A 13,972-nucleotide genomic window follows, 5' to 3' on the forward strand; every position below is an offset into this window, starting at 1 on the left:
GAATGAGACTATCCGGGGAGAAGGTGAGAGTGGCTTCGGTGGGGAACAAGATACGAGAAGAAAGACTGAGATAGTTTGGACATATGATGAAGAGGGGCACGGATGCCCCAGTTCGTAGGTGTGAGAGGCTAGCTTTGGATGACTTTAGAAGGAGTAGAGGTAGGCCGAAGAAATACTAGAGGAAGGTGATTAGACATGACATAGAGCAACTAAAGCTTATTGAGTACATGACCCTAGATAGGAAGGTGTGGAGGTAGCAGATAAGGGTAGAAAGCTAGTGTGAGTGTGTGGGTTGTAGCAAGTTGTTAGGAGAGCTCTTGCGTAGTCGGGTTAGTAATCCTAGGACTGTGTCCATAAGTAGGAGCCTCTAGTCAGGAGAGTTTGGATATGGTGGGTGTTTTTGGTCTGTGAATGTATATTACTACTAGGTGGGTATCCTATTTCTTATTTCTTATTTCGTATTGCTCGTATTTCTCTTATTTCGTATTTCTCTGATATCTATTTTTATTATTTCTTATTCCTTATTTCTGTTATGTCATCCATCCTGCTTCATGTTTCATTACGACCTTGTACACTATTTTTTATCTTGAGCCGGGGGTCTATCGGAAATAACCTCTCTATTTCTTCAGAGATAGCGGTATGGACTGCGTACATTTTACCCTCCTCAGACCCCACTTTGTGGGAATACACTGGGTTTATTGTTGTTGTTGTTGATGATGATTTTGTAAAAATTTCGTATTGATCATCCATTTCAATTTCTTTTAGACCTAAGAGATTGTGGTTATTACTGTTTTAGGTTATTACATACGTTTTCAATAAGGATTTATATGAACTTGACATTTTTCACTTTACATTAATTTCTGTTAAAATTTGAAAAAACATGTAAGGAATAAGATGCTTGATTTTAAAGACTTAATTATAAATAATATATTTGAAAGATTGTAGTTTTTCCAAAAATCAAAGTTTAAGTACGATCATATTACTTGTCAACTTAATTTTTGTTATAATTTCATTCAATATCAAATAATCTTTGTCTAATAAATAATTTAATTTTTTAGGTCTAAATTTTTCAATCTATTATTTTCTTAAAATATGAAATAAATTAAAATAAATTATTAAATTTTAATTTTAAAAAAGCAACGACTCCACATACGAGACATGCACATTTAAACTAATATATATAAGATTTTGTAGGGGACTGTTTTGCCTAACACATATACCATCCTTTAAACTTATTTTAAAATTTCACTTAAAAACTTAACTTAATTTTATTGTAATTATATATTATTATATACTCTCTTCGTTTAGAAAAGAATGACCTATTTTGATTTAGCACACAATTTTAAAAAATAAAAAATACTTTTGAATATTATGGTCTTAAATTAAAATTGTGTCAAATATACTAAAATATTGCCATGTGAAAAGTTGAAATTAAAATATTATAAAAAAATTATTTTTTTAAACGAATTAAAAAAAAATAGATCACTTTTTTAAGCTGAGGGAGCAGAATTTTGTTCCTATCATGCGCCATGAACTAAAAACTCATTCCATAAATAAGATGTGAGTTGCTAATCATCCAACTCTTTTAATTGGATGGCAATTACGTAATTTAGGTAGAAGTAGGAGGGCGATTTTTGAAGTGGGGAGATATGTTTGACGGCGTGATATTGTAGAAGACAGCGAAGCCACGTGAGCAAGTTGAGGAGCTCAAATTTTACAGAGAAAGAAACGTTTTTGTTACAGATCACCATCAAGCTGGATTATGGGTCCCACGCCACCTCTCATTGACCCCCTTTGCTAGCTGTCAAATTTCTTTTACCTATTTTGCCCTCCACATTCTTTTCTGATTCACCAAATCACCCACTCCCATCATTATTCATTATTCACTCAAATTAGTCAATTAGGAATCGTTTGGTGTGACACGTAAGAAATAACTAATCTCAGGTTGGACGTATTAGTCAATTATCTCATATTTAATTGGAGGTATTAATTTATATCGATATAACTTATTCCACTATTTACACCATAGTGATGGGATAAGTTATCCCATATGTATGGTGAAATAAGTTATCACGAATAATCTTAGGATAACTAATTTCGAAATTAATTATTTCAAAATAACTATTTCCCAACCAAACGACCCCTTATACCCTAAGGGATGGTTTGGTAGCTAATTTGGTAATGAGTTATGCAGTATTACATTTTGCACAAGTAATATCATGTTATAAGATGCATAATTATTCATGTATAAATTTAATACAGAGTTTGATTTGCAATTTGAAAAATCAACACAACTAATGTATGTAGAAGTTATAAGAAAATCTATATAATATTTTATATAGGATATCTCTTCATTAGTACATAATTATCTCTTCATGTTAATATTTGCATAACTTTTACCAACTACTCAACGACATCTTAGTAATCGTTTAGAACGAGGGATAAGGAAAAGCAGTCCCCAAGTAAACAAAGAATTATTTTACCTTACATTCTCTAGTAGTATCAATTAGTTTCAAGTTTATTTATCTCATCATTTATTTTATAATAATAAAATAAGTAATAAGCTATCTTATATGTATGGTACGATAACTGATCCAATGAAATAATTTTATGTATTTCATTCTCATACCAAACAACCTTTCAAGCTAAACACTACCAAATCACAGTTGAAATGACAATTATATCCTTGATACTAAGTTCACAGATTTTTTTTGTTTAACCTTACTGTTACGTGTCAATTTTATGAGCATCTCAACTATTCATTAGGTGTATACTATTTTTCATCAATATATATATATATATATATATATCATGTAACTATATTGATCCATGTTTAAGCAAATAGAAAGAAAGATTTTTTTATCTTTATTAAGAGTTGAACTTTAATTTTTCATGTTCGTTATCAATTTTATTGATAGATAAATCTCACGCATTAACCTATTTTTACGAGATCTATTACCTCAAAAAAAACCAAGATAGGTAAATGACATTCTCTGTTTCAATTTCGTAATGCATCATGATTTCTTCAGACATTTTTAAACATCTTGAATTATTAATTATTATGACATATAATACTTTATGTAGTTTTTAAATATATAATTTTTATTTCCAAAAAATAAAAATTCAATCTAAATTTATAATAGAAACAAAAAAAATTAACTGTCGAAATTCAAGACTTCGCATAAGTTGATACCGATGAAGTATTAAATTAATTATGTTAAAGGGTTAAATTTATATAAACCTAAATCTTGAAGAAGAGGAAAAAACATGTGTACTGTGCAAGTATCCAATGCTCAAATTCAACATTCATCCCTGTTCACAGAAAAAACCAGAGGTGAGAGAGCATGGTGGGGTAGGTCATTTGATGATAGACATAGGGTAATGTTGTCGTTGCGGAATCAAATTTTTCATTTTAATTAAATGTGTAAAAAAAAAAATGAATAAATGAATTGAGGAGATTTAATATTTATTATATAAATATTAAAAAAATTTAATCTTAAATATACATCATAATTTTCACTAAAAATGAATTTGAATGACCTGTAGAGAAGCCGTGTGGGAGCAAAAGGGTTCAAAAATTACACTCTATATTTAGTAAACTTATTTTTTAGATAAATACAGTAGATATTGAATATTCATCGATTTTCATATATTTATTTCTTTATACTTTAAATCCAAACAATAATAACATATTCAGTGCATTCTCATATAATGGAATCTGAAAAAGATAGAATGTAATCCATTTCGTATCACCATCTTAGATGTAAGTAGCATATTTTAAACTCCTTAATAAAAAATTTCGCTCCACTGTTCGGATGAATCCCATGCATCCATGTGGCTCCACCCTTGGATATATGTGTAAATAATGAGAAAGACAGGGGCTATTTGTTGTTGGAAAATAAGTCTTTGTTGGTATAAGGCCATGCCAGGTCCTTATATTTGGAAGCACAGTTGGCTACAAAAGAAAGAGTTTTTGCTAAATTGTCTACTTATATATAACAACACATCAATAGCACAACAGTTACCTGTTTTTATTATTAGAGAGACCATATATAATTACAAACAAATAAAAGAGAGAATTCAGTTTGCTTTCTTCATATTCATGTAAGTGATTTCTTTATATAACTACAAAAAAGAAAAAATTGAAATTAGCTACGGATTTCATAGTTAATCAGCTTTTCAGTTGCTCATTGCTAACAATTTTTTTTTTTTTTTGATAATATGTTACTAATCCAAGGATTAGCAGCAAATTTTATTTTTTAGCTATAAAATTTGTATGTTGGTATTTCTACTTTTCGGTAGTTTTTAATAATATTTTGTTAATCCATCCTTAAATATGATTAGTAACAAATTTTTTGCTTAGCTACAGAATTTTTCTTCCGTTAATTCCTATTTTTTCAATAGTTTTCCTATTTTTTCAATAGTTTTCTTATAGCTAATCCATCATTAAATAGAATTAGCAACACATTTTTTTGTTCAGCTACCTGATTTGTTTTTCGTTAAGTTATTTTTTAGTAGTTTTTTTTTTTTATATAATTTGTTGCCAATCCATCTTTAAATAAGATGAGCAACAAATATTATTGTTTAGTTGCAAAATTTATCGTCCTTCCTTAAGTTCCTTATAGCAAGAATTTTCATCATGTATATTTTTTTGTGTGTTACAGATATACATATTTTGTGACTGTTTGATTGAAATAAATCAAGATGGGATACTGGAAAGCAAAAGTTCTTCCAAAGATCAAGATGATCTTCGAGAAAAATGGACCCAAGAAGGCTGCTGCTGCTGAGGCATCCAAGACTTTTGATGAAACTAAGGTAACCAAAAAAAAGTGGACGTCATAGAATATTTTAACTTGTTGTAACAAATAGCCTGTCTTATTTATTTGGATTATTTTTTCGATAACTGAAAGTGTATAAAAGATCTTGACATGATCATTTCGGGTCCAAAGTACGTAATTGTTGCAAGAACGTACATCATAATTCGATATAAATTAAAAAAAAAGTTGATTTGTTAGATGACTAAGAAAACCACCACATTTTTCATTGAAGAAAATTAAAATCAACAGGAAAAATAATTTTCTCAGATAATAACTATTAGCCATCCAAAAATCAATCCCCAAAAAATGGAGGCGGGGAAAAGAAAAAGAAAAATGGACTTTTTTCTTTGTTAACTAATTTCTAACAAACAAGGAGAAGTTTAGATTCTATACAGTATAAAAAGTTCTTATATAACCTCATCACTTAAATAACTGTATTTAATAGTAGTACACTAATTATACAAAAAAATATTATTATATTATCAAGATATATAAGTTAAATTTATAAAGCAATTAATACGAGATTTTGTCTGCTAAATTTTCAGGAGCAGTACAACAAGGAGTTCGAAGAAAAGAAGGCTGAGCTTCAACCCAAAGTAGTTGAAATTTATGAAGCTGCTGCAGTTGAGATCAAGGTTTTTATATACTTAATTAATTACTGTTTATATTATTACTCTTCTACTATCTTATTCTTCGACTTTATTATTACTTGTTGTTTTCTTACTTCTGTAACCATATTACTTGTTGTTGCTACTTTTCTCTTTAATTAATTTTTAGCAGAACTTCATCATCTATTGGATTTTCTTTCAACTTCTTGTTGTCATGTTTTACTTGAGTGGAGAGTCTATTGGAAACATCATCTCTACCCTCACAAGGTAGGGGCAAAGTTGCGCATACAATATCTTCAGGCCAGGAACGAAGGGCCGAGGTGGTTCATTCGAATCCCCTTCGGCGGAATATAAAATTATATTATTTACATATAGTTAAAAAAACAAATTTATGTATATGTAGTAGATGTTGAACTCCTATTGGCTCCTTCATGTGTTTAGTTTTTCATATTTTGAACCCCTTAGTGAAAATTCTGACTCCCCCACTGACCATTTTCCTCGAACTCTAGGATTACATTAAGTATGATGTTGTTAATTTATTATATTTCAATATGATTGAAATTTAGCCAAATTATTAGTATTATATAGTATGATTGCAAGCAAAACATTAGAACTAATTACTGCTATTATCTCTTTATTATGATGAAAAAAAATATACAGACTTTAGTGAAGGAACCAAAGGATGCAGGACTTAAGAAACACTCAGCTGGAGTCCAAAAATTCCTTGATGAGCTTGTCAAAATCGGTAGGCCTTCAATTTCTTTTATTTGGAGTGCTAAAAAGATGATATTCAAAAAGTTAAAATTGTGTTTGAATATGATCAAAATTGTTGAAGTTTTGCTGGTCAAAAATTAATCTAACTTGTTAGTTTTTTAAAAAAACTTGTAATTACCTTCTAATTGATTTGATTGAATTCAATATGATTTTTCACACCACCATGTAGAACTTAAACTCTATATTAGATATCATTATTTTTTAAATAATTTAATAAGGTAAATACATATTAGTTTCACTCTTTTTTAGTTACATCGTGGTACTAAGGTTTGTTTTTTGGTGTATTTGTTCATATAAATGAAGAATTTCCGGGATCGAAAGCAGTAAGTGAAGCAAGCTCAAACTTTGGGCCTTCATATGTATCCGGCCCAATTCGCTTTGTGTTCGAGAAAGTATCAACATTTATAGTCATCCCAGAAGAAGAGAAGAAGAAAGAAGAGGAACCAGCACCTGTTGACGTGGCACCTGCTGATGTGGAAGCAACAACTGCCACATCAGCTGAAGAGGTGGAGGTGAAGGAGAAAGACATAGTTGTTGAAGCAGCAGAATCAAAGAAAGAAGAGGAATCAGCACCTGCTGATGTGGCACCCGTTAAGGTGGAAGAAGTACCTGCACCTGCTGATGTGGCACCTGTCAAGGTGGAAGCAGCACCAGCAGCTGCAGCTGCAGCAGCACCAGCACCATCAAAGGCTTAGAAAGGTAGTCAAACGCATTAAAACTTTCATTATGCATGGGGCGTCGAACCACCAATGGCTTGATGAATATAAATACTTCAATTCATCTTTGTGTCAAAGTTGCATGTTTATTTTTTTTTAATTTTATTTTTACTTTTTCCATGTTTCATGGTTATTACTGCGAGAAAGAAGACAAAAACTTGATTTATTATTCTTTTGTTAGTGTTCTCTGCTCGTTATTTCTTTCGGTAGTTTGTACAATACTATTTCAACAGTGTCTTGTGTAATTTTTTTTCTCAAACTTATTCCATTTGATTCTTCAATACTATAATAAGATGTATAAGTTGATTTGATTTATCACTTCTTTTCCTCCTTAGTAATATATATATATATATATATATAACTGGTATGGTTTAAGTGCATATTCAAAGTTTTCAATTTTGAAGAGTTACAAGTGCTTGGTTGTTACTTGTTTACGTATAAGCTAGATGTATGGTTGCCCCCCTACACTACATTGTGTCCACCAGTTTCGCGTGTGAATAGCTTGCGTGGCCATCGACTAATTTATTAGTTCATTACTGTTGAAAATTATCCACCATTTGGTTTAATATTAACTTAATTATTTAATTTTAAATGGGTTAAACTAATATAGTCGGTGATAGGAAGCTACACTTAAATGATTTTAGAAATCGGTGATCTTGAATTTTTAACGTTGCTTACATGAGCGAAGCCTTAAACTCAAAAGTCTTTGAATTGAAATTTTGTCCATAAACGCTAGGATAAGAGAGGTTAAACATTCAAAATCACTTACCTCCAAAGCCATTCTTGCAAGTAAATCACCTAGTTTACGTGGATATGACTTGCGCCTAATATTATAAGATCTTTTGTTGGTCCTGAATCATTTCACGTATTCAATGATATATATATATATATATATAGCTCGAAGTAGTAAAGAAGTCCTCGCCACTCCTGACAGTTAGCTTCCATCCAATTGAAACTGTCATAGAATGATAACTTTTGTTGGACCAATCGAATTAGCAACGGATAAATTTTATAATTAAATTAAAAAAATTATTCTTAATTTTATTCAGCGACAGATTAGAGCAACTTTTCGTTAGCAGTTTAGCGATAGATTAATGATTTTTTTCAACATATTTCTCTATGATTTAAAACTGAGACCAGATTATAGTCTACGTAATTGATGACTTGGCTAATTTTGCTGAGATAAAGACTAAACTTTGTAGTGTAATTTTCTTTAACAAGATAAAGTTTAGAGAAAAGAATCTCAACAACTAATAGCGTGTAGATATTATGGTTGATGTGATGGTATCATTTGCAAAAGCTAAAAAATATATATGCACATAATGGAGAAAACTATGATATTAAAGCATGTAATGATATGCATGTAACTGAGGGATAACTGCGAGAATTGTGGGAATAAGATTTTTTTTATGCTTAATTAAAAACTTTCGATTTTAAGTTTGAGTATGATAAAAACTTATTCGAAAGCATTTTATTATAAAAAAAAAATATAGACTACACATGACGTGTATCCCGATTAATAAAGTTCCAATATAGATATCGAATAGAAAATTCAAATCATGAATGCAAGTATATAAGAGTGACGGTAGACATGTTTAAATAAAATATCAATGACACGTATCAGTTATTTGAGAGAGACTTCTATATATATCTAACTTAATTTTTTATAGTAACCATAATTTTCATTTAATTGACTATCAACACCAATTAAGAATATGGCTTATATTGATTCCTTGTAAATAAACAAATTAACATGATAACCTTAAATGAAATTTCATCCTCCAACTCATTAAGGAGGCCTAATCTAGATACTGAATTTGAATATTTAGATGATATCGATACACTAACAATATAAAAGAAATTAAATTATCCTGCAATAAATCAAATATATGTACTTTTATATAGTATCAAATATGAATCAATTAATGGTCAGTAAAATGTGATGAAAGACAAGTTACATCAAGTAAAACTCCATGAATACTACTAGTTAATATAAATTTTGTGTTATAATAATAAAATATAAATAATATAATGTCAATTATCAAGAGGGGATAGGGATACATCAATACTTTAATATTATTAATATTATTATAACAGATACATACAACTCAATTCTGATAGAAACCAAATTCGATTGCCCACACGCAAGAAACTACGTGCTAAGCAAGTTGGACCAATTATGTATCATAATAATATTTTGAAATTGATGTTTCAAGGGGTAGTTTGATTGAAGCAAATGGGCATTAAATTTATTACTCCTATCATTTAGTGCGTTATCAATTTGCTCATAAGAAAATACACATTTTTGGCTTTTTTCTTTCATTTTCGGTTCCCATTATTAGGATATACTATTAACCATGTAATTTGTTTTATAGTATTATATTTTCATCCCACGTAAAGACTATTTATTATATTAAGAGAATCTTTATTTGAATAGATCATTGTGTTAACATGTGTGTCCTTTGCTTATATAGTAGACAATTTTATGTATGCAGTATTTTAACTAATGCACGGAAGATTAAAATTGTCGGTTCTTATAAGTAATAAATTAACGTTCACAATCAAAGATGAGGTAGAAAAAACATCTTAATGATTGTAGCACAAGATTAAATATAATTTGATCTTAATTATGGGAGTGGTAATATTCCAACTTCTTGTGCTAGTACATTTCGTATGTATTGAACGGACCAATTAGAGATATTCGTTTATGTTCTGAATATTAATAAACGATTTCTCTAGTCCATTACATGTACTTATACTCTTAATCTTGATATAATTATTATGATCTATGTGGTTTGTTTTGTCGTTTTAATCTATTAAAAGGTGAGACTCTTTTGTGAGTCAACATATTCCTGATAGGTTGGATGATGACGAATCACTTAGAAATATTAATTAGTTCACAAAATCATGTCTCGAACTTGAGATAGAAGACACCCCTTTATGGTTGCTTATAACTTTTCACGTGAAACCCCTGCAGGTGGATTTTGTATCCGTCATGTGAAATAAGTTAAGCATTATAAATAAAAGATTAAATTAATTAATGAGTTAAATTTTTTAGAGAATTTAATTTAATTGATTTGTGTCGGTAATTCTAACATGGGGAGTTAAATAAGATGTAATGGTAGATTTCAAAATTAAATCGAGGAGTGCAATTATAGATTTTTAGTAGAATAATTTATAATTTATTATGATATGATAATTCTTTCATCACCGAATTAATATCATAATTGCAAGCCTCACTTAATAATTTTGCGGTCCCTGCTATATCTGATTAACTAATCAATTTTGAAAAAGAAAAAGGAACTTACTAAAAGAAGTAATATTATTTACTGGTCTTCTGGAAGGAAAATAATATCTTCTGACTTTAGTTGGTTGAAAACGTTTTGGACAACTAAAGAGGCCTAAAACATTTTGGACAACTAAAGAGGCCTAAAAACGTTTGCCTCTTGATTTTCCCTTATTTATGAGAAAACAAGAATAAATAGGGTTTAGGGTTCAGAAGATAAAGTGAATCTCATCTTTTCTTTGAGTTCGAAAAAGACTAGCCCATGCAAGTTTGATAAGAAAAGGTTAAGTCAGGCAGTAGTAGAAGACTGCAGAACTGAAGGCTAAGGCATTAAAGGATATTTGTGAAAGTTTCAAGAAGGAAGTTTTCTAATTGTAATTTTGATTATGTTGGCTAGATTATATGTAAGTTATTGATTCTGTAGAATTATTGTTTCTGATGTGCATGTTCTAACAATTGGTATCAGTAGTCTTCTTACATATGCTAGATAATGTAAAAGAAAATACATCATTTGTTGTACATATTTCGAATAATAATTGTATAAATCATATTGCTATTGGCTGTTTTTCATGCTTTTTATGATGTTATTGATTCCAACAGAATTTAATTTTATCATCAAGAAAGCATAAAACGAATTTTGCATAGTTTTGTTAAAATTAATTTTGTCGATTAAGTGCAAAACGATGATGAGTCTCGACTACAACCAACTATAGTCGTTACTCACTGTATGAACAGTAGCAGTAAGGCCAAGCAGTGCAGGAAGCCCTGCTGTCCCTCGCAACAGCTCGGCCAATAATTGCCAATTTGGTCGATTTTGGAGTTTTTCAATTTTTTGACGAACTCTGAATGACCTGAAATTTGGTACATTTATTGGAAACAATCCACTGAACAATACTCACAATAAATTGTGAACCAGACCATTTTTTGGCCATTCGGGGTCATTTTGATGAGTTTTTGGGCGTTTTTATGTTTTCAAAAAAATTAAAAATTTTGAAAAAATTATTTTTTGCAAACCAGTGGTGATAGGGACCATTCCTTATGGTTTTCAGTGGTTAATAACAGTACATAATATGAGTTTACATGTTGACATCGGTCATCTTCCCTATCGGATAAACTTGTATATTGTAATACTGTTTTATAATCTCTTGTTTTTCATGACTTGTATTAACTTTCCAACTAAGTTACATGTTGGTTCAATGGTACAGAGACTTATGAAATATGATATTTATCTAACTTAAATCAACAGTTGACTCTCCAACTGAGTTGGTTCTATTTCATTTAAGAGATAAAATATCTGACATTACATGTATATTTGCTTAAATGGTTAAGTTTTCTTAATGATTCTAACGGTTTATGTGCATTGTTTTTGAAGAATTTTATTATTTTGAAGCATGTCTAATGATCTATTTTAATTTGATTATATAACAGATTAACGATGTCTTCATTTAATCCCTTAATTTCTATCCTGAATCAAAATAAATTAGAAGGCCCTAACTATGTTGACTGGAAACATAATTCGGATATTGTTCTTACTGCTGAGGGCTTTAAATTTGTGTTGGTTGAGGAATGTCCTGTTAAGTCAGATGAACCACTGATGATGAGATTAAAGCCTAAGATAAGTGGGTTAAGGCTGATAAGATGGAAAGATGCTACATTCTTGCCTCTATGGAAAATGTGCAGCAACATCAATATCAGTCCATGACTACTGCCTATGATATGCTTGAATCTCTCAAAGAGATGTTTGGGGAGCAAAATCGTGTTGCAAAGCAGACAACCATGAAAGCTCTTTTGACCACAAAAATGGTTGAAGAAACTTCGGTAAGGGAACATGTTTTTAAAATGATGAGTCTATTCAATGAGATGGGAATTCTTGGTGCGGTTATTAATAAGGAGTCTCAGGTTGAGATGGTCCTACAGACTCTGCCAGACAGTTTTCAGCAGTTTCGCTTGAATTATAACATAAATAAGATGGACTTATCTCTTACAAAACTGTTGAATGAGCTGCAAGCAACAGAATCTATCATTAAGCAATAAGCTCCTCCTGCGGCGTTGATGGTTAACAAACCTTCATCTTCGACTTCTAAGCCAAAAGGCGAAAAAAAAAGAAGCCTCATAAGGTTTCAGGTGCTAATGGTGGTGTGGCTAAGCCTAAGGGCAAATGCTATCGTTGCAAGCAACCTGGTCATTATAAGAAACAATGTCCCGGCTACATAGCTAAGATACAGAAATAAGGTACATCTTTTCATATGTCGATGAAACATTTTTAGCGGCTATTTCTACCTAATTTTGGGCTATAGATTCGGGATCCAATAATCATATCTGCACATACTTGCAGGGGTTTCAGGAAACACAGCGTCTAAGTGAAAATAAACTGAACATGTTTCAAGCAAATGGGGAACCAGCACCAGCCTTAGCTATAGAAAATATTTCTATTTTGTTTAGTAGTTCTAGAGTTTTAAGACTGACTAATGTTCTTTACGTACCTTCTATAAGAAGGAATTTGCTTTCAGTTTCAAGTATAATGGATGCTGGTTACAATATTTATTTTGCTAATAATTGTGCAATTATTAAGTTTGATAAGCATTTTATTAGTTCTGCCCCTAGAATACATGATTTGTTTGTATTTGATGTTTCCCATGATATGCTACAAAAAATGGAACTTAATAGTGTTGATCAATCACATAAAAGAAAACGTATTTTGAAATTGAGTGAAACAAACTTATGACACTTACGCCTAGGTCATATTAACTTAAATAGGATCTCACTGTTGATTTCTGATGGACCTTTGAGTTCATTGAAAGTAGAGGCATTTCCAACTTGTGAATCCTGTTTAGAAGGTAAAATGACCAAGAGATATTTTCCTTCCAAAGGAAATAGAGCCGATAATAAGTTAAAATTAATTCATACTGATTTGTGTGGTCCAATGAATATACAAGCAAGAGGTGGTTTTAGGTATTTTGTGACTTTCACAGATGATTACTCGAAATATGGATACATTTATTTGTTGCATCGTAAATCTGAATGCTTTGAAAAAATCAAAGAATTTAAGATGAAAACGAAAAAGTGACATAACAAACATATCCATACATTACGATCTAATCATGGTGGTGAATACCTTTCTGCGGAATTCATTAAATACTTATCGAAATCAGGAATTACATCTTAATATTCTGTCCCGAAAATACCACAAAAAAATAGTGCGGCAGAACACCGAAATAGAACTCTTATGAAAATGGTTAGATCAATGTTAAGTTATTCAGATTTGCCCTTTTCTTTTTGGGGTTATGCATTAGAAACTGCAAATTATATTCTGAACTTGGTTCTTTCAAAATCAGTACCTTTAACCCCACTTGAATTGTGAAGTGGGCGCAAGCCTAGCCTACGGTATATTCGAGTTTGGGGTTGTCCAACATATGTGCTAAAAAGAAAAACTGATAAGTTGGAATCTAGGATAGAAGTGTATGTTTTTATTGGGTATCCAAAAGGAACAAAATGGGGTTTATTTTATTATCCTAAGGAACAAAAGGTAATTGTTTCGACACATGCCAGATTTCTTGAAGAGGATTATTTAATAAACCATGTTCCTAGAAGTAAAACTGTTTTACAGGAATTGGGCAATAGAATAACGAATAATGAAACACAAGAACAATTTCCAAAAATTGTTATTGACATACCACTGCATCCACGTAGTGGGAGAAATGTCAATTAATAAGAGCTTGTACAAGAGCAAACACTTGACATTACACTACCTCAAAGTAGTGGGAGTAACGC

At 30.7% G+C, this 13,972-nt stretch overlaps 1 protein-coding gene and 1 pseudogene across 1 annotated transcript; both read left to right on the plus strand.

The window, feature by feature from the left end:
• The first annotated feature begins 3,929 nt into the window (after positions 1–3,929).
• On the plus strand, positions 3,930–7,233 carry LOC107845491 (plasma membrane-associated cation-binding protein 1). Its single transcript, XM_016689843.2, has 5 exons — positions 3,930–4,104; positions 4,665–4,815; positions 5,363–5,452; positions 6,086–6,170; positions 6,503–7,233. The coding sequence occupies exons 2-5, from the start codon at positions 4,705–4,707 to the stop codon at positions 6,892–6,894; spliced, it is 678 nt and encodes a 225-aa protein (XP_016545329.1). The 5' UTR covers positions 3,930–4,104; positions 4,665–4,704; the 3' UTR covers positions 6,895–7,233.
• Positions 7,234–11,636: 4,403 nt separating this feature from the next.
• LOC107844235 lies at positions 11,637–12,415 on the plus strand (annotated as a pseudogene).
• Positions 12,416–13,972: the final 1,557 nt, after the last annotated feature.

This window comes from Capsicum annuum, chromosome 10 (assembly GCF_002878395.1).
Source record: "Capsicum annuum cultivar UCD-10X-F1 chromosome 10, UCD10Xv1.1, whole genome shotgun sequence".
Taxonomy (NCBI): Eukaryota; Viridiplantae; Streptophyta; class Magnoliopsida; order Solanales; family Solanaceae; genus Capsicum; species Capsicum annuum.